Source organism: Nycticebus coucang, unplaced genomic scaffold (genome assembly GCF_027406575.1).
Source record: "Nycticebus coucang isolate mNycCou1 unplaced genomic scaffold, mNycCou1.pri scaffold_43, whole genome shotgun sequence".
Lineage (NCBI taxonomy): Eukaryota > Metazoa > Chordata > Mammalia > Primates > Lorisidae > Nycticebus > Nycticebus coucang.
Genome location: NW_026515577.1, coordinates 3,095,136 through 3,115,527, shown reverse-complemented (window position 1 = coordinate 3,115,527; position 20,392 = coordinate 3,095,136). Strand labels below are relative to the sequence as shown.

The 20,392-nt window shown below is 38.5% G+C and overlaps 1 protein-coding gene across 1 annotated transcript in view; it reads right to left on the bottom strand.

The window, feature by feature from the left end:
• Nucleotides 1-1,336: 1,336 nt before the first annotated feature.
• Nucleotides 1,337-20,392, bottom strand: part of LOC128579265 (band 4.1-like protein 2) — a 47,169-nt gene continuing 28,113 nt past the window's right edge. The window contains exons 7-9 of the mRNA XM_053581436.1: nucleotides 19,274-19,434; nucleotides 13,290-13,436; nucleotides 1,337-1,464 (exon numbers count right to left, since the gene is read on the bottom strand). Coding sequence (XP_053437411.1) covers nucleotides 1,337-1,464; nucleotides 13,290-13,436; nucleotides 19,274-19,434 — 436 coding nt within the window. The remainder of the gene's footprint in view (nucleotides 1,465-13,289; nucleotides 13,437-19,273; nucleotides 19,435-20,392) is intronic.

Here is a 20,392-nt window from a genome sequence, read left to right as displayed (position 1 = left end):
TTCCTCTTTAGATTCTCTAATCTATTCCATAGATCTGAAGGCCTCTTCCTTGCAAGTTTTAGGGCAACACTCTGCCTGGTAGATGCTGGTGGTGTTAAATGGTTTTCTTGAGCTTCTATCTCCTATTGTCATCATTAGGATTCCGAAAAGCCAGCCTGTTGTCTGGTTTAGGAGGCTGGAGACTCCTGCAAACTTTTCTCATTTGATGGCTCCTAATTACTCAGGAGCAGAAGTGGCTAAGTCTTCAAGGTCCCTTTCCATCCTATAGTCGCTTGGTACCCACCCCCGACGGCATTTCCACTGTGTGAAAAAGAATAGCACCCTGGGAATCCACAGTGGTGTCAGCCAAGCCAATATGGACTCTGAGAGTCATTAACTGTGTCCTAGAGGAGGCTTTCCTGAAGATGTGGTCACTCCACTGTGTCTTCTGTAAGTGATTTATTCATAATTGACCATGAAAAGAAAATGGAAAAAGGCAGGGCAGTCCCAGAAAAGTAGAGTGGAGGGAAGACAAAAGAGCCTGTGTGGCCTTTTGTGGCCTGCTGAGAAAACCAGGAGGAAGGAGCTTGAGGACCACCCAATGCAGACAAGCCACATCTTCAAATCCCCAAGCCATGGGTCTCACCTACTCCTAACCTGGGCAGTCAGGGGATCAAATAATAATTGGAACTCTTAGAACACTCCCAAGTTTTGGGGTTGCCCATGATCCCACCATGAACTGAGGACTGGAGGCAAAGGTGTGTTTCCCCAGTTTAGAAGGATGTATCGAGTGATTATAAGATGTACTGAGAGTTGCAGAGACAGGTGGCTTTTAATTCCATCTTTTCTCCCTTATTTGTAAAATACTAATTACATTACATCATGTCTTTTGATTAGTGAAACTTATTTGGAGTAGTCTATCTGATCCTTCCCATCTCAGGAGGGCAAGTCAGTCCTTCCCACTGACTTTTGAGAATTGAGAGATTTCACTTAAAGCAGAAAAATAGGCCCTTCAGCCAGGAAATTGTGAGTCTGTGATTCTGTGGGAAAGGAGGACTTCACAGAGCTGAGTATTAAAAAAGACAGGCTTCCACCCAGGCCATGCGAACACTGGGCTGCTAATAATGCAATGATCAGACCCTGCAACTTCTTTTCATTCTTCATTTTGTCCCATTTTTGAAAAATCTTACACATATTCCTGACTTGCAAAAGAGTATGTGAAACAAAATTTAATTGAAATAAATTACACATTGCCACATTCCCACATAAAGGTTGTGAGAAGCCAGTGAAATCCACACTTTGATGAATTTCAGCTCTCGCTATGCCAGGAGCCTTTTGCCATGTACAGGACAGGGCATCAAATGGGTGTTTTGCCGTCCTCATCCACCATGAGGAGGTGTTTGTCCTTGAATGCTGAATTAGCAGCCAATATCATGGCCATAGCCACAGATAACGGTGTTGGTCTGTCGGACCTGGCCTCTGTTTCTGAGAAATATGCAAGCATTAGTACCTTTGACAGATGAGAAAACTGAAGTCTTAGCATTAGGAGCTTGCTCAAGAGCATGCAGCTGTTAAGTGCTGGAATTGGAGCTGTCTCCCAAGATGAGAACCAGGTGCTCTCCTTGCTCCTGGGAATCCACAATGGTGGCAGCCTAGCCAGTTCAATCATTTGAATCTGTTTGAAGTAATTTGGGGCTTCAAGCTAATGCTGGACATGACATTAACCTGTTGTTTTGAGATGTTTATCCTTGATGCATAGTATGCTGAAAACTTGTCTGTGTTTGCAGAGAGAGGAGATATGATAGACCTTACCCAGCCAAAAAAAGCCTTTTTTTTTTTGTTTTTTTGGAAGGATGCTCATTGCTCTTTACCCATTCCAGTTTTCTAAACTTCTTTGATAGGGGTGAGGGGGAGGAGTTTAGAGAGTTTAACCATTTGGGTAAGATTTCTGAATGGTTGTGGTCAATGCTGCAACAATATGGCTGTCAGATAGGAAATAAAAGAAGGACAGCATGGGCCTTGGTCAGGTACATGGATACACTTGTGTGTTTGGAGTGACCATCAATGACCAAGATCAGACTTCCTGAGGCTGCATCCCTGTGCATCATGCAGAAGAGTGTGTGCAAAAGCTCTTAGCAAGTGAGACAGCAGGGTGCTAATAGTGATGGTGAAAGGAAAAAAGACATAGAAAACAAAAAAGAAAGGCTGACATGCTTTTTTATTCAGGGCTTCAAGGAACAGAATTGGGTTTTTATTTCTAGATACTAGAAAGTGAAAATTTCAGTGTGGCTTTTTGTTTCGCATGTATTTAAAAAATAAAATAAACTACTGGTTGTTTGAAAGCAAATGAGGCTCCATCTGTCCTTCCTGAAACATTTGCCCATCCCCAATTTTAGCCAAACCGTGTGTGTAAACAGTGTCTTAATTGACTTCAGGTTAAGGAAGTCTGGAAAATAAGTTAAAATTTATAAAACCATAATGGACATCCTTGAGAACTCTTCACAAATCCAACTACAGGGATTTATTTACCAACCACAAACTGGGTGCAGGATGTTTGCTACATATTCAGTGGGTGGAAACAAATAGCAGAAAGATTGGACTAGTGTGCTAGAGGACTACATTTGGGGAGAAAAGATTCTCCCTGCAAAGCAGAGGGCCTGTCCCAGATGATCAACAGATGGTCCCAGATGATCAACCCTCACAATGAAGTTGGTAATGGAGGCTCATTTAGATCTCTTTCATGTCTAATCTCTCTCTGTGTTTAGCGTTGTGTCTATTTTGAGATTCAGAAAAGAAATATTTGAATTTGCAAAGTAAATTGTCTTTTGGTTGTTTATTAATGATCATGTACACTTTTCTGTTTGATCCCTTGGAACTAAATCTCGGCCTTTAGGTTTCACATGTAAAGCGGGATCATGGACTTCTTTGGTAGTTCAGAGAGGCAGCATCTGGAGCCACAACGCCTGGTTTCAAACAACAGCTGCCCCAGTTCCTGCTTCACCTGGGCACATTACTCACTGTCTTTCCTCCTCAGTTTTTGCACCTGAAAAAGGGGAGGATCATAATGGGACTTACCTTTAGGGTGGTGTGAGGGCTGAATGACACACAATCTCTCATCCCATTCTTAAAACAAACAGATAGCATCTGATTAAAAATAATCTCTCACCCATGAATGATTCTTTCCCCCTTTTGGCAATGTTGTATCTTCTTTCCTTTTCATTTTAGTAAATCATTTTGAAGGATTTCCATAGCTTGACTGAATATACTTGCTGGCTACTAGGAGTTTTATGACCTGGGGGTGGGGGTCAGTGAGGTTGCTTCTAACAGTCCGAGTTGCAAAAGGTAGAAGAACATGTTTGCAGAGGAGTTTAGGGGGCAGGTAGGGGAGATCAATTTGTGTAGACTAGATGCCTCCTGAACAAAATCCCCAGTATCTTAGAAAAGCAAACTAATCCAGATGGCTGACTGGCTGGAGAGGCAGAGTTTAGCCGCCTCTTTCTGTAATAGGAGGTCACCTCTACTGTCCCCCACTTCAAATACACATGCCAAAAAAGACAGACTTAGCATCTGGGACATTTATCCCAAAATTTAACATTTGTAGTGCTCCACGACGACTGCACATTGAAAAGTTTATGCTTCCCCATCATCCCTTTTTATTTTGTAATTGTCTGTTGTTCACAGTACTGATTTGTAGAATTGGGCATGATAAAGAGTAGCTATTTTAAATTTCTCCAACATGCCCATCTATATGTATATATACTGCGGGTATGGACCAAAGTGTCTCATTTCTTTATGAAAGGAGAGATGTGCCATTCCCTCTCACACATTCTAGACTGACGTAAAAACAATACAATGGCCCTGAATGTTGGTAAATGTGACTGCTCTTGTGATACTGTTTTTGGTGAGATGAGTACAACCCATATGGGCTCCAAGAAATACATTAATGTTTTCATGAAAGATGTTCACAGGTAGTAAATTATCTGCAAATAACCTTGGGTATCAGCTTTCAGTGGACTGGATATTTATTTACTTAAAGCATTTCGTGTTGGTGGTTTCATAGGTCTGCTCCTACCTCACATGTCATTTTGGAGGAGGCAGTGCACAGCACAACTTTGGCAAAAGCCAAGTTACAATATTGGCTCCCCTCCCATTTTAAAATTGTATGATGAAACAAACTACAATTAAGGGTTGGTGTGTTCATTTTAAGTGACACAATGCAAAACAGGAAATGACTGAACCAGTAGAGATCACTCACTAGTTTATTTAACTGGGTGTGTACGGGCAGGCAACTCCTCTGCTGAGAGAAAAAGCACACAAAACATCACCCAGTCCTCCTGACATTGCTATTTAGACAAGGGTGCTACAAAGCAGAGATTGGAAACACTTAACACCACAGATGCCTGGCTGCTGAAGACCAGCAGAGATGCCTCTTGGATGCCAGGCAGCACTTATCACTAGGACCTGGCACTGTGGTGGCTGTTTCCAGAAAGTTCTTGCCAGACCTTTTCATTTCTCAGGAGAAAATGGACATCCATTTGGTTATGTGATTTTTTTTTAAGTTAATTTGGGCCATTCATTACTTTTTTTTTCTTTAATAGTTTTGGGGACAGAAAAGTAAAATTAAATGTGTGAGTGTCTCCAGCTTATAACTTTTGGAAAGGATGGATGCATTTATGTGTACAGGAGTGATGGGATCTATGATACTGCCACTGGGCCACCATGGGGAAAAGAATGTGGACTTTGGGGACTCATAGTCAGATTGGGCAGACATATCCCTGCCCCATGAGGAAGCGTTAAGGTGGAGGGAGAAAGTAGTGAATGAAAAGGCAAACAGACCCTGATTTGCATTCTCTTCCCCATCCTCTTCAGCACCCCCATGAGCACATAGGCCTTGCAGAAATGGGCTATTAAATAAACATATTCTGCTGAGACAGGGGATTAGTCCAAAGTTACAGCAGATCCTTGTAAAAGGGCATTCCTATCCTCAGTTCCCCTGGTAACTAACCAACACCCAACCCTGTAAATCTAACCTGGCAAAGGCTTGCTTTTCTTCCCCACCCCAACTGAAAGAAAGGTATAAAAACTCTCTTCTTTTGTCATGCAGGTGCAGAGAATTTTCAGATGTGAACCTTTTTTGGTCATCCAGCTGATAAAGGACCTAATACTCAATTGAAACAGTGTGTTGGCTTTTTCTCTACAATTCCACTTGCATTGGGTACAGCATTTGGAGGCCCCAGTGAGATCTCGCTAGCTGGAGTGTCCGAATACATGTGACGCCCCCTGGAGAGGGCAGAAATTAAGGTGAGGCACATCCCTAGATATTCCAGGCCCTGTAATTTCCTGAAATCCTCTTGAGGGCTCTGAAGAAACTCAGATGGATTCCACCAAAATCCTGGGTCTGAAACTCTCTCTCAAGAGGTAAGTGTTCTTATTCTAAGTGTAGTTTATTTATGTTCAGGAAGTAACCTTACATTACCAAGAACAGGCCACCGAATAGTCACAGAGACTCCAGTGCCCTGGGGATGCTGCTAAGTGCCCCAGGGAGCCACGTTAGTGCACAGGAAGAATGACAGGCACCCAAGAAGGAGGCACTGGGACTCCTGAATACTGCCCAGGAGAGACCCATGAGGGAGAGACAGGAGCTCCTGAGAGTTGGCTCATGCTGGATAGACCTGTCCCAGGTTCCTGAAAACAGCAGGATGCCAGTGGGGAGACTCAGCCTCAGAGGCACATTTGATCTGTTCTTTGTTCATGAGTTTGTTTGTCGTTATTGTCATCAGTGTGCTAACTATTCTTAGTGTCTGTTCTGATTTCTATTCTTTTTGATTGGGTTCACAATTGTGGGAACTCAATAAAGTGAACACCTGACACCCCTCCAGTGCATGTTAAAGAACTCAGTGCTGGCTTCTCTGATGATTATGGAGTCCACTATTCTAAGAACCATCTCTGAGTCCTCTGTGAAGTTCAATGGCCCAGATTCAATGTAGGGTGGCCTTCTAATGGCTCCCTTGACCCAACTCTCATGACTGTGGTCCATCAAGTGGTCACTGGGAAGCCAGGTCATCTGGACCAGTTCCCATACATTGATCAGTAATTGATTTTAGTCCACAATCCCCTTCCCTGGCTTTGTGTATGTGCAGTGGGTACAACAAAGCGAGACCACTCAAGGAGAGAATAGGCTCAGATGCACCTTGTAGCTACCAACTGGCCGGAGGAAACTGGCATCTGCCCTGGGAAATATCTAAGACAAAGTAAAATCGATGCAGGGTCCCCACTATTTTAATGGAATTAGGTGTCTGATCAACCCCTGGATGTTAGATTGCTGGCAGGACTGGTGAGAGGTGTAGGAGAGTGTGTGTGTGTGGTGGGATTGAGACTGGACACGAAATGTAGATTTCCCCATTTCCCCTCACAAATCCTAGGAGAGTGTTGGTTTACCTTCTGTGGCTAAGTGACAGTTTGTGTAAGAAATCGAGGGTACCAAGGTTAAGAAATGTGTTGGAATTGTGTGCATGTGAATGCTTGGAAACTAACTGAGATGGGTAATAATAGGCAGGAGGAGTTCATGCCCCCTTCCCCTTTTCGTAGGGAAAATAACTGTGTGCTGGCTGCTGTCTGTATCCCTGTATATAAAGTGTTTGCAGTTTGTCTGAGGGAAAGGGATGAGAAGCATGTGGAGAAAGGCTGCCCTGTTAAGAACTGTGCTGAAAGATTTTGGAAAAGGGCTTGTGGAGAGACTACTGCAACATGTCTCCGGGAAGACTGAGAACTTTAAACAAGAATAACTTACATGCCCTGATGTTCAGGTGATTGTGGCATTATTTAAGATAGAATTTGTTTTAAACCTGTTACTAAAGTTAAAATGTTCAAAGTTTATAGAACTGCTACCTCTATAATATTTCTAAGCTTGCTGGATTTGACCATGAGCTTGTGTTCTTGATTTTAAATCTCTGAATTGGGTGAGCTCATTCCCCTACTTAGGCCAGCAACTGCAGGGCGCAGATTAGCCCACATGACTTTTTTCTTCCCTGCTCCAACTTTTCCCACTGGCTATTCTGAAAGAAACTGGATGTTCCAGGTTTTCTGCTTTCTGTTTTGGATGCAGATCCTGTCCTTGATGGCCATCTTTACTATGTGGCCATGTTTGACTTACGGGGACAATGAAAAGACATCAGAAAGAATACTTATGTTATGGTATTGTTGCTGGAGTTTCTTTCTTAAGTGAATACTTAGTCTCATGGTCTAAGAGTTGAGCCTATGGGACACAGATGAATGATAAATTGTGATTTTGTTGGACGGAGGTGCAGGCAGACAGAGTGAAAAATGCCAGAGCTTCTGGTCATAGGGAAGAGGCCCAAGACAGAGGTCTCCTGAATGGGTCCTTTTTCTAGGATTAATATTGACACTAAGAGAAATTTTGACCAGGCTTGTTAGATGGGAAGACGCCTTTAAAGCTGATTGAGTGTTTTAATAAATGAATGAATGCAGTCCCTTCACTGGGGCAAGGTTATTAGGTTTTTGTCATAGGGAGGGGATTAGGATATTTACTCTTTGTTCAGGCTGCTTTAATCCTGGATTTGCTTAGTTCAGAGGGTGTAGTCTGCAGGGTGCAACCTGTTTGTGCCTAGAAATGGGAATGTGATTTCTGAGCTCATCTGAGCCTAAAAAATGGGGTGTCCCTGTCTAGCTCTGAGTGGAAAAATCCTGTATCAATATTATATTCCACAAAATGTCTCTCTTTTGTAAAACATAATAATTTGATTATTTAAATTATTTGGGAAACTAAGTCTTTGTCAAAGAATAAGATTCTTGCCTTCTAAATTTTCTAATTATTAGTTTCGCCAAGTAAATAATTAACTTCATAGTAAACTGTGATCTTGTTTTCTATTAAGTAGTTTTTTTGAGAGTAAAAAACAAATAGGCAGAAAGGAAAATAGCATTGTGTAAGAAAAGGATCTTATGTGGTAAATTTTCTCCTGAAACAGAGTGATTATTTAAGAAAGTAATAGGCAGGAAAATTTAGAACATTTAGAATGTTTTCAATTGTCTGTGCTGGATTGAATACAGTTCATAAAATTATTATTGAAAGAATTTACATATAATCCAGATGACTATCCAGTACTGCCCTTAAAATCTTTTGACTTGTCATCTTGTTAAAGAAATGTTTTCAGCCTGTAATATTTGACAAAACTTCCAAAATAAAAAGTTTAAATTTGTTCTTTTTGAAATATCAAGACCATTGAAAATCTGAGAAAGACATATTAAACTTACTCAATATACCAAAAATGTATAGAAAATATTGTTAAATATGAAATAATTTTATATAGATTATATTTATATGTATATTCCAATATATGAAAAATTAGTCTGTCTTAATATATATTATCATTAATAATTTTAATTCATCACAAAAAGTATGTTTTGTAACTGACTGAGTTTAAAGTTTATCCTTCAAGAGAAATTATTAAAAAAGAATGAGGAATTCTCTCCAATTCAAAATTTTGGTGTCTTTGATAATTAAATAGCATCGGGCTAAAGGCAAACTTCTAAGACTTTAATTAGAAAACTAACCTGTCTGTAAGTGTTCTTAACCTAACTTCAAACGGAACAAAAATCAGTTACATGGAACTCAGCTGGTTTGTTATGTTTTTTTGTTTTAAACATTGCTGATTCTTTCTGTGTTCTGTTTTCCAGAAGTCAAGAAAACCATTTTCTGTCTTTTGAGCTTCAGGAATGTATATACTTATAGGCAGAATGTGAAACATTTGTTTTTCCTCTCTCCTTAATTTCTCTTGAATTTGAAAGCCATCTGTAAGTATTCCTAATTTCTGACAATACAATTATTTGCATAAGTTCAATAAGAATATATTTGGTTCTATAGGATATTATAAAAACACTGGTATTTTACCAATGCTTTGACTGGAATAGCATTTTCAGAGGTGTCCAGACTGCCTTAAGGAATTAAAGTTGACTTTATAAGGCCAATAAAAAATAAGTTCATTGAAAAAACTGGACAGATACCCATCAATAACATTTCCTGGTCTGTATTAAATAAAGAATGTCACTTTTTGACACGTCTGGGAACCAAAATTTGCTTGGGCATCTCAAAAGACAAAGAATTTATCCAATGCATGTAGGTATCTAATTACACATATGAAATCTGGGCTCATGGAAGGCTTTCAACTCTAACCTGAGATTCCTTATAAAAAGTTTCAGCAAAGGCAATTTTAAAGGGAAGAAAGGCCTAGGTAACTAACAATTATTTTGATGCACTTTATGTAAATGATCACACCCAGTATACTGAAAGTACAGCTTATTTTTGCAATTGAATTAGTTCTGCTATCATTTGTTTTTAGTAAGGTGAGAAATTAGAAAGAGAAAAGTAGTTCAAAGAAAAAAAAGAAACTGTAGCCCACCTGTATTAGATTCCAGCCTTGTCTGCAATGCCAGCTCATAAAATGAGACATAGCTGTTTTACTAAACTGATCTGTTCAATTGGGACTAAGAGACGGGCCAAAGAATAAAAAGCTATATACAGTAATTATATTTACTCTGAAGACTTAAGTGTCAACAAAGGTCACCTGTTGGCCACACTGAAAACAATTGTGTAGTATTAAACGTTATCTGTTTTGTCTATATAGATACCTTGAGAAAAAAAACTGGAACTTGAATGAGAATTTCCCAGTAAATGATGTGAATGTAACATGGCCTCATAAAAGGCCCAATATTCAACTGATGTGCAAGAATATTCACTTCAATTGTCCAGAACTTTGGATCAGTTCCATAGGAACACTTAAACCTAGGTATTATCTTAAAAACTGTGCTAAGTCTGTAGATAAGAATACTAATGTTCTCACTGTGAATTTCCAGGTGAATCTTAGCCTTGAAATCCAGAACTTGCTGATATTTATACTTCACTGCTAAATGGTTTCGTTCTCTTATACTGAACGCAACTTTGACTATGGCCTTGTCAGTATAACAAAGCCAGAGAGCCGCAAACATATCCAAGGTGGCTGAGGTCAGGCAGAAGCCAGATGAAAGCCCTGAGAATTTCTGTGAAAGACTAAGTGAAACATACAAACTGGCCAACCATTATATGAAATTAGTAAGGGAGGAGAGAAAGGGTCAATTGAGTAAAAATCAGCCAACCAATAGCCTTTAAGCTGCTAAAGGAAAAACTATGAACAGCCCTGGTGTCAGGCCTCCCTGACCTGGCCAAGCCCTTTTGAACTATGCATATTAGAGAGAAATAGAACAGCTGAGGAAGTGCTCAACCCAAATGTATTATCCTTGGCAAGACCAGTTGCTTATCTCTCTAAGCAACTTGCCAAGGGCCCAAAGAGATGGCCTCCATACCTAAGAACACATGTAGCCCCTGCCATACTACTGCTGGAGGCTGATAAATTCACTTTGGGACAAAACTTAAGAGTCCAAGTACCATATGAAATGGTCACTTTTATGAACACCAAGGGTATCATTGGTTGATCGACTCATGCTTCACCAAATACCAAAGCTTTCTGTATGAAAATCAGAGGTTGGTTATAGAGGTTGCATATATGAGGCCATACACTTAGGAAAGAAGCAAAAAGAGAATTAAGAGACTTCTTGAGAGACACTTTTACATTCCTCTACGTACATTTGCTTGACTGTAAGCAAGGAAAAAAATCAATGAAGAAAACACAAACACTTTTTACAGGTTAGCAAATATAAAAAGGAAAGTGGTATATGCTGCGGGGAAATGGATAAAACTACTGATCAAATTGGATTTGGCAGTTACATGAGACCTTCAGTCCTCCTGCCTGTTCCTGTTCTTTGAAAGGTGGTATCTGTGCTTCTATGCTCAGTGAATGTGCAGCATTTGTTGAACACAGCTTCCATTTCCCCAGCCTAGATGATGTCATAGAAAATAAACCCCTGATATTACCAGGACCTGAAAACCTACAGGGAGAACAATGTGTAGGGATATATTCTCTGACTGTTACTTTAGTTCTTTGAATCTGCTTTTATCAGATAAACATTTCATTTTTTAATGAGTCATAAATTTGTAAGGAAAAGCTAAAATTAAACTCCCTTTAGAATTATTGTAGGAATCCAGCAATATACAAAAATTGAAAGAAATAGATCTTGATCTTTAAAAACTTTCTTTACAACAAATGGTGCTGGCACAACTAGATAAACACATGTAAAAGACTGAAACTCAATGCACAACTTTCACCACTTACAAAAATTGATGCAAGATGGAAAAGAGACTTAAATATAAGACACAAAATGATAAAAATCTTGGAAGGAACTGTGGGGAAAACTCTTGACGATGTTGGACTGGGGAATGATTTTATGGACAAAGACTTCAGCAGTCATTTCAACAACAAAACAAAAAGACAACTTCAGAACAGGAAAAGATATTTGTAATGTATGTATCTGACAAAGGGTTGATAACTAGAATCTACAGAGAACTCATATTAATCAACACAACATAAACAATCCCATCTACCGCTGGGCAAGAGATATGAACGGAACCTTCTCTGATGATGACAAATGCCTAACATTTGAAAAAAATGCTCATCATCCCTGATCATCAGAGAAATATAAATCAAAACCACCCTGAGACATCACCTAACCCCAGTGAGAAGGGCCCACATCACAAAGTCTCAAAGCTGCAGATGCCGGTGTGGATGTTGAAAGAAGGAAACACTTTTACACTGCTGTTGTGACTGCAAACTAATAAAACCTTTGTGGAAAATAGTATGGAGAATCCTCAAAGAACTCAAACTAGACCTCCCAGTTGATCCTGCAATCCCATTACTAGGCATCTACCCCAAAGAAAAAACATCCTTTTATCATAAAGACATTTGCACTAGACTGTTCACTGCAGCTCAATTTACAATCACCAACATATGCAAACAACCTAAATGCCCAAACACACAGGAATGGATTAAGAAGCTGTGGTACATGTATACCATGGAATATTATGCAGCCATAGTATTCTTTTGTATTAATTAATTATTATATTAATCTTTTGTATTAACCTGGATTGAGTTGGAACACATTCTTCTTAGTAAAGCCTCACAAGAATGGGGAAGCAAGAATCCAATGTACTCAATTCTCATATGAAGGGAGTAGATGACCTAATACAAGGTGGAGGTGCTTTAAATTAAGTAGGCAAAGTGCAAAAGATACTTCATGATACGCTGTGCTCTTCTGTTTCAGATCTAAGGAGTTACTCTACTGGGTGAATTGTTGGAATGATTACAAAAACATGTTTCTGACAGTGTCTCAGAAGTTGAAGGATACCACCTTATTGGACATAATTTCTATTGTTTCAAATCTAATGTTTAAACAAATAATACTTCAAGATTAAAGTCAAAAATTATTTTACAATGAAATGCAAACAATTTAATGTCTCAGGCTATATGAATTACTTGTACTTGTGGCATGAGCCAAGGTCCACATGGTCCTTGAGACCTCCTCCATGCTGCATACTAGGGGCTACTGGTATAAGATTCCTCAGGCACTGGCAGCTACTTTATCTGGCAGGTTCACTATAAATTCATGTTGCATGTCTTTGAAATTTTCAAAGTTAGTTTTAGAAAACATTATAAATGCACAGGCTGATTTCATTTTTTTTTTTTTTTGTGAGTATGCTTACTTCCCATGTTATGTTTAAAAATAAAAGTTACTTTGTGCAGACACGGGAAAGAGATCTGAAGAAATCCAAGACTCTTCAAATCAATATTCCAGTGATTTTAGTCGTAGTTGAAAAACACTTTATAGGTTACTTGTTCATTCACTATGGTGTATGCACAAAATAAAGCCAATGGCAACACACCTTCTTCTACTCACTCTTCACAAAACAGTTACATTTCTTTAAGGATGACTTGATCAGTTATAGTTTAAAATTTTTCATAAAGAACATCTTTGTTCTTGTTGAAAATTGAAGTCAACATAATTAAAATCACCAAGTCATAGGGTCCACTTTAAAATGTACTTGTAACAAAAAAAAGCTACATTTTGAATCATTTTAGCTTTCATAATTTAGGAATCTTGCCAGATGATTATGAAGACAGTTGAAAAGTCCAGTAAATTACTTACTGGAATTAATACAATTTGCATGAAAATATCTTGCTAAAAAGTTTAGAGACCACAGTGAAAGCCAGCAAGAGCCTACACATATTTGAAAGTTGGAAAATTTTATCAGTTAGAGAAAATACATGGCTAATTTTGAATATTTGATTTCTGAAACAGAAAATGCCACAGATAACCTTGAGTCTAGGCAAACACTTAAAACCACATATGGTACTAATGTTCTGTACCTTTCAAAAAGTGCAGGACTTTAGTCCTCTTGGTGTCTTTCTGCTGGCCCTGTGTGATACGATGGCAAAGATGACGACGCCAGGGCCATTTGATGTTATCTCTCCAGGAACGTCCTTCATAGCACTTGTCCAAAGGACCGATTTCATCTAGTAAGGAAGGGAAATTTTCAATTACTTTAGAATATATAAATGTTAACATTTTATGGAAATCCCCATTAAACAGATCAACAGACAGCATGTAAACTATTAACAGGAATGGAAATACTGACTGAGTTCTTTGAAAATGAGACTGTATACAAGAAACTTAAGTTTTAGATTTTTACCAAAGTCTGAAAGTACTCTGCATTGTAACCAACTGAACTACATAAGGGTCTCGAATCACAGATTTATAAAGGATATACCCTTATCATGGAGCAGAACAGTGGGAGGGTCTGTAATATCAGCTGAAATACCACAATCTGGGCAAAACTTCAGAATTAAAATTGTAGAGTACAATTCTTTGGAGTTCCTTTGATCTTGCCTGGATACACTTCTGAATCTATCTAGTGCAACGAATAGTTATATATTAAAATGATTCCCTTCAATAAATATTAAAAATTACTCCATAAGGCCATTTTTAATGTGAACACCATTCAAAAGATAAGAAAACCAAGGTGAATTTGAGGAATTTAACTATGTTCATATTTAACAGTTTTCTTTTTTTAAATCTCTGTCTTCCGTGCCTCAATACAATGGACAGTAAATCAAATATGTAGCCACCTCCCCCGCCTAGCATCCCTGGCACTCGTGTGGTCTCTCTTCATCTCTCCTACTCGATGACACCATAGGGAAGCTACTCTCATCTTTCCACTGAAGTATTTTCTTAGGCCAGGGACCTGGACATTTTCTAGGCCTCTTCTTCATCCCTTATTACCATCATTCCCAACAGGGTCCTTAGATACATTTCTGAATGTGAACCATTAGCCCTTTTCTAGTTCCACTTCACCTTTCAAAAACTCACCATCCCTTAACAAATTTTCAGAGGTTTTCTTTTTAACTTTAATAATATTTTAATAATTTTCCTTTGGAAATTATGTGTACGGCCATGATTAACTCCTTATCTTATGGTTATGATTTCAAAGCACCTATTACAAACACTCAGGAATGTTGGATAATGAAAAAATATACCATACACAGCAGTTCTCAACGTTTGTGTCATGACCCCTTTGTTCAATTTGTAACAACGTGGCCTTTAGGAAGGTTGAGAACCACCGCCATAAAGAGAGAGACAAGATGGCTGACCAGATACACTAATGCTGGATCATCTGAGAAAGTATTTTAGATGAAAAATAAAGAATCAATCACAGATTGGGTATAATTTCTATAGAAAAGCATCAAAACCTATAGATGATTCCATAACAAAGTTTCAGAGTAGAACACAAAGGAGGAAGACATCCTAGTGTACAGTGAGAAGGGTAGAGAGAGCAATTTCTTCTCTTTCCCCCACATCTCTGGCAGTTGATGGGCTCTGTACCTGCTGGAGAGACTTTCTCCCCACATGAGCACACAGGCTGCTGCCACCAGTGAGCTGGGAACTGCTTGTGGACAGGTCATGGGCCTCCCAACCCACAGAGAGTACTTTCTGCCCCCAGAGACTCAAAAGGGGATGGCAGGTGCCATACTGCTTCTCTACCTAACTTGGGCAATTGTCCTTCTCAGAGCTCTTCAATTCTTCAGGTTTTGTTCTGTTTATTTCCACACACAGATTTCTCCAGCCCAGACTGTGAAATCCACAGGGTTCTAGGTGATTTGCTTGACTCCAGAACAAGGACCTTCTGCCCAGGGTGGGCATCTATTTGTACTCCTGCAAACAGACTCTTTTCCTGCCCTTCTCACACATGTCACTGCCAAGAGCAACCCAAAGGCAACTCAACACCAGCCCCTTTCTCCCACACATTGTCAGGACCCATTCTATGCAGTCTCAGAGACATGCCCATAAACAAGCACTAACAGTCAGATTAGGCTTCAAGTTCTTCAAAAGAACACTTGCAACATGAATGTTTATACCACCACAGTCCACAACTGGAAAGATGTCAAAACAACCCAAGTGCCTATCAATTTATCAGTGGATAAATAAAATATGATATATGTATACTATAGAGTAGTGATCATTCATTAAAAAAATGGTGATCATCTATGTTTTTTAACAACCTGGGTAGAACTGGAGGCCATTCCACGTGGTATATCACAAGATTGGGAAAAACAGCACATATACTTCACACTAAATTGCAACTAGTAGATCGATAGTTATGTGCACATCTGGAACTAAATAGAAATCAGGTAGGAGGGAGGGGAAAAAGACGTTGAGTAAATTCAACCTAACTGGTCTAATGCACACATTCTGGGTGAAGGGCACACTTACAACTTTGACTTAAAATGTATAAAAGCAAATTATGTAACTAAAACATGTGTACCCCTGTAATATAGTGAAATAATACAAAAGACCTAATACAGGTTCAAATGTAACATATTAAAATTTGTAGGAATGTCAAAATAAAAGCTGACAAAATGCTGACTCTGCATCCTTTAAGCACTCAGCTCTCCCTCACTTACTCCCTTAGTCCTGCCACCTCTGCTTCCTACAATGCTTTAGAGACTCCGGCCGTTCCACTGGCTGCCTCCTTCTCACACTTCAAGTCTCAGCGGACTTGCTTCTTCCTCAGTAGGCCTCCCTTCCTCTGTGATCCAGTCTAAGAAGCGCCCCTGCTCATACTTTCTACTTTCAGAAAATTATTTCCCTCGCACACCCCATCGGTCACCATGCAGCTTGGTGATTTGTTCTCTTAAATGGATGACTTGCCTTCTTTTTAGTTCAATTTTCTAATCCTGGAGGATTTGCCATATTAAATTGCTGATCTACATTGATTTTTATTTTGATATATGTTCTTTAGATAGTACATTTATTTTTACTTTCTATGTAATTACTAGAGGATTTATTTTACCTTGCCAAACTTCAGTCGGAGGATTATTTATATACTTAAATTATTCTAGTGAAGAAAATAATGCTCAGTTCCAGGCTACTGCCTAGCTTTTCATGGGGTAAAAAAAAGAACACAGCCCTAAACCAAAAGTTCACTGATTGTTTGGTCATGTGTTGGCATCAAAGCCTTCCTTTTTTTTTGGAGACAGATTCTCACTATGATGCCCTGGGCAGAGTGCTGCGGCGTCACAGCTCATAATAACCTTAAAGCCCTAAAGTCTTAGACTTAAACCATTCTCTTGCCTCAGCCTCTCAAGTAGCTGGGACTATAGGCAACCGCCACAATGCCGGGTATTTTTTTGCTGCAGATGTCATTGTTTAGCTGGCCAGGGCTGGGCTCAAATCCACCAGCCCTGGCGTCTGTGGCTGACGCCATAACCACTGTGCTACAGGCGCCGAGCCAAACGTATGGGAGAGGGCACCTGAATTTGACTTCCTATTTTTTACAGTAACAATAATGCTTTTGATGACTTGCTCATCAGAAAAATTACAGTGTCCCAAGCACAGCTGGAAAAATAAGGGATTACTATGCTGTACATTGCTTTTCCTTATAAAAATTATTTTTTTCAGATACAAACCTTCTGTCACCCTCTTTGCTAACTGTCCATACGACATGGTGGGATTCCCTGAGCATGGTTTATACAAAGAGAAAAAAAATCCATTGGGTTATTGTTCTCCTAAACACTAAAATTCACCACATAGGAGTTACAGAGCCTCAGAGTTTCAAATAACTGCTGAAAACAGAGTTCCAGAAAGAGCTATAATTTCTCATGGGACATTAAACAACAGTGACTTCATTGATTCAGCACTTGCATAAATTCTCTGTGGCAAGGGGTAAGACTTGTAAAATATTTACATGGAATGGCACTTTTCTTTCCTTAAAAAAGGCTCAGAGTAGGTAATGAGGTAAAAGATATTCTGACATATGTAGTACATTCATAATTCACTTTCTTTTTCTTTTTTTCTTTCAGATTAATACTATAGTACAAATGATTAGGTTACAGTGTTTCCATTAGTTAGGTAAAGTCCCTGTTGTAGTTGTGTTCTACACCCGAAAGGAGTGCCATATACCTTTATGTTGTGCCTGTTAGTTGGGGGAGTATAAGTCACTGAATTTCAGTTCTTACTATTTGCAAGTATGGACATCTGTTTGAAGCATGGTTCATGGTTCTCTTATATAGTTATGTTTTTTCCTTTTTGTTCTTTGGAGACAGAGTCTCGCTCTGTCTCCCTGAGTAGAGTGCTGTGGCATCATAGCTCACAGCAACCTCAAACTCCGGGACTCAAACCAGCATCCTGCTTCAGTCTCCCAAGTAACTGGGACTATAGGCATGTGCCACCATGCCTGGCTAGTTTTTTCCATTTTTAGTGGCAATTATGTCTTCTTCTTGCTCAGCCTATTCTTGAACTTCAAGCTCAACCAATCCACCCACCTCAGCCTACCAGAGTGCTAGGATTACAGGTGTGAGCCACTGCACCTGGCCTTGTATAGATTTTATGTGGCCTCATGATATTACATGGGACCTTCACCAGAATCAAGATTTAATAACTATATACAAAAATGCCCAGCAACAAATTCTAGGATAGATCTGTCTCTATGTGTCCACCTGCATCAAGGTGTTTTCTAGGAAAAATAGATCAACACCAATGGATGCCAATACTGCACTGATGAGAGAGCTGTCTTCTTTCTTAGCAGTATCTTGTTTACATTACCTAATTATTTAAAATATAAGTTGTTACTTATTCTAAAATATATCAAGAAATAATCAAAAAGATTTCTGCTAATGAACAGTATTAAAATAAAATTTCAAAATTGATATTACATATCTGTGCATATATACATATAAGTATATGTTTCAAAATTATGTGTACATATGATTATACATATATAAATGGGAATAATCAATGAAAAATGTATTAAAACTATTTCTTCAGGTAGAATATTGTCCATACTAATCACTTTCTCTTACATAGAAATAAATATTAAGTCCTTCATAAGGCATTCTAATTTAAATCTACTTTTAACTCTTTTATAGAAAACGTATTAACCCCAAAGCAGGCCAGGTAATGAGATGCACATATGAAGTAACATCAGTTTATTTCCATGTGTAACTCATATAAAACTACAAATATGTACCTGATTATAATTGCAATAGAAAAAAAATTCACATTTAAACATATCTCCCCTTGGGTTGAAGAACAAATAAATTGATTTCCTTTCTTTTTGTAAAAATGCTGTATTTAAAATTATTCTCTTGAAACAATGAACATTTCATACTATGGGAAGTCTTATAAGCTTCAGTAGGAGTTTTTTTAACTCAAAAATGTGATAATGGTAGAAGTGTTTTATGTTAATTTGAAGTAAGGTGCATATGCTAAAAGCCCTTAGGATTTCATTTATTAATTCAAGTTCATTTATCATTAAATCCAAGTTCTAGAAATTGAACCAAATAAACCACACCATAATCAAGTCTAACAACTCATAAGCAAGAACTCTTAAGGAATATTTTTGTTCAATAAGAACAAAGTTGAGTATCCCTTATCCAAAAGTGTGGGTCCAGGAATGTTTCAGATTTTGGATTTTCTCAGATTTGGAAAACCTGCATTATGTACACTTCCTGGCAGAGCATCCCAAATTCAAACACCTGAAATCCAAAATGCTCCAGTGACCATTTCTTCTGAACACGTGTTGGCATTCAAAATGTTTCAGACCTTGGAGCACTTTGGATTTCAGATTTGGGATGTTCAATCTGAACTAAGAGAATGTATCTTTAGACTGACATTTTTAAAGCACTACAAAATTATTTCCTTGTGAATATGTGTAATGAGCATTTTCTTTACTCAAGGAAAGGAATGGCTATCCCTTTAGTGTTTCTGGTGACACTGTTAACTAGATCATTATATTCTAACCTCAGTAGTTTCAAGAAAGGTAAGTGAAATCCAAAAGTATCATAAATGTATTTACCTTCAATGAAAGGCGCATAGATATACATGGGAGGAGTACGCTTAACCGTTGGTGTTTCCCTGCGAGTAAAGGCGTTTGCCTGGCAGACCTGTGCCAGGGTCCGGCCACTGTACTTAAATTTGTACCAGGCGAGAAATCTTGCTTTAGGTGCCTGCTCCAGTCTATACGGGAAAGAAAGAACCTAAGTTAGATGTGAGGGCTTAAAGAAACTTTAAAACTACATAGTTTAATTAGATAATATCTCAAAAACAATGCCACCTAAGCTTTCTCATGAGAAAAGAACATTACAAATCCTCCTAAACAGACAGTTGTATGACAGGAATAATGTGAGTAAATTTACATTCGTGGATACACAAATGAGATGTCTTTCTCAACCTAAGCAAAGGAGCAGAGATTGTCACTGTTTATCAAAGGTTATTTATTTGTATTAGATTAAATCATTTCCATATATACCCACTTGAATTCTTCCTGCCAGCTGTACATGCTAAGTAGCAGTCCATTACAATTACTGTTCCTTAATACTTAAGTCTATTTCTTCTGGGGAAAAAAAAACCTAACTTGGGAATTGGCTCCATCCACTGATTCTTCAAGAACACAACACACAGTTGCTCTGCAGAGAAGCAACTGATGCAACTGGAGGATGCAAGATCCTGTCTTGTTAGCACAATTCTACTTTTTAAACCCTGGGTTTACAATAAAATTCAAATTTCCTTGAGGCCAAATATATCCAGACTTTTGTAAAAGCTTATGTTCAGTAAATAAGACAATCTTTTTGGAATAAAATGGACATTATTTTGTTTTCATTATCTGATCAAGAGCTTACTAAACAAAGACAGTCTCAGAACTCTTGTACAATTCATTAAATAAGACTTCAGTTGGTAACACAAGAATATGGAGAGCTCTTTCAAAATTTTCCTATTGTTTGCCCAAAGAGAGTGATTGCTTAAAGAGCTCTTTACCATTTCAAGTATTACTAGACCTTCAGTAGGATTTTTTAGAAATCTTCTGCAATGAAAGCTCTGGAATTCCAGGTGAGTCTAAATGTCATAAATACAAGAAGGGATCCTCCATCAACTCTATTCACCTGGACAAACAGCATATCAGAAGTAATTGATAAAA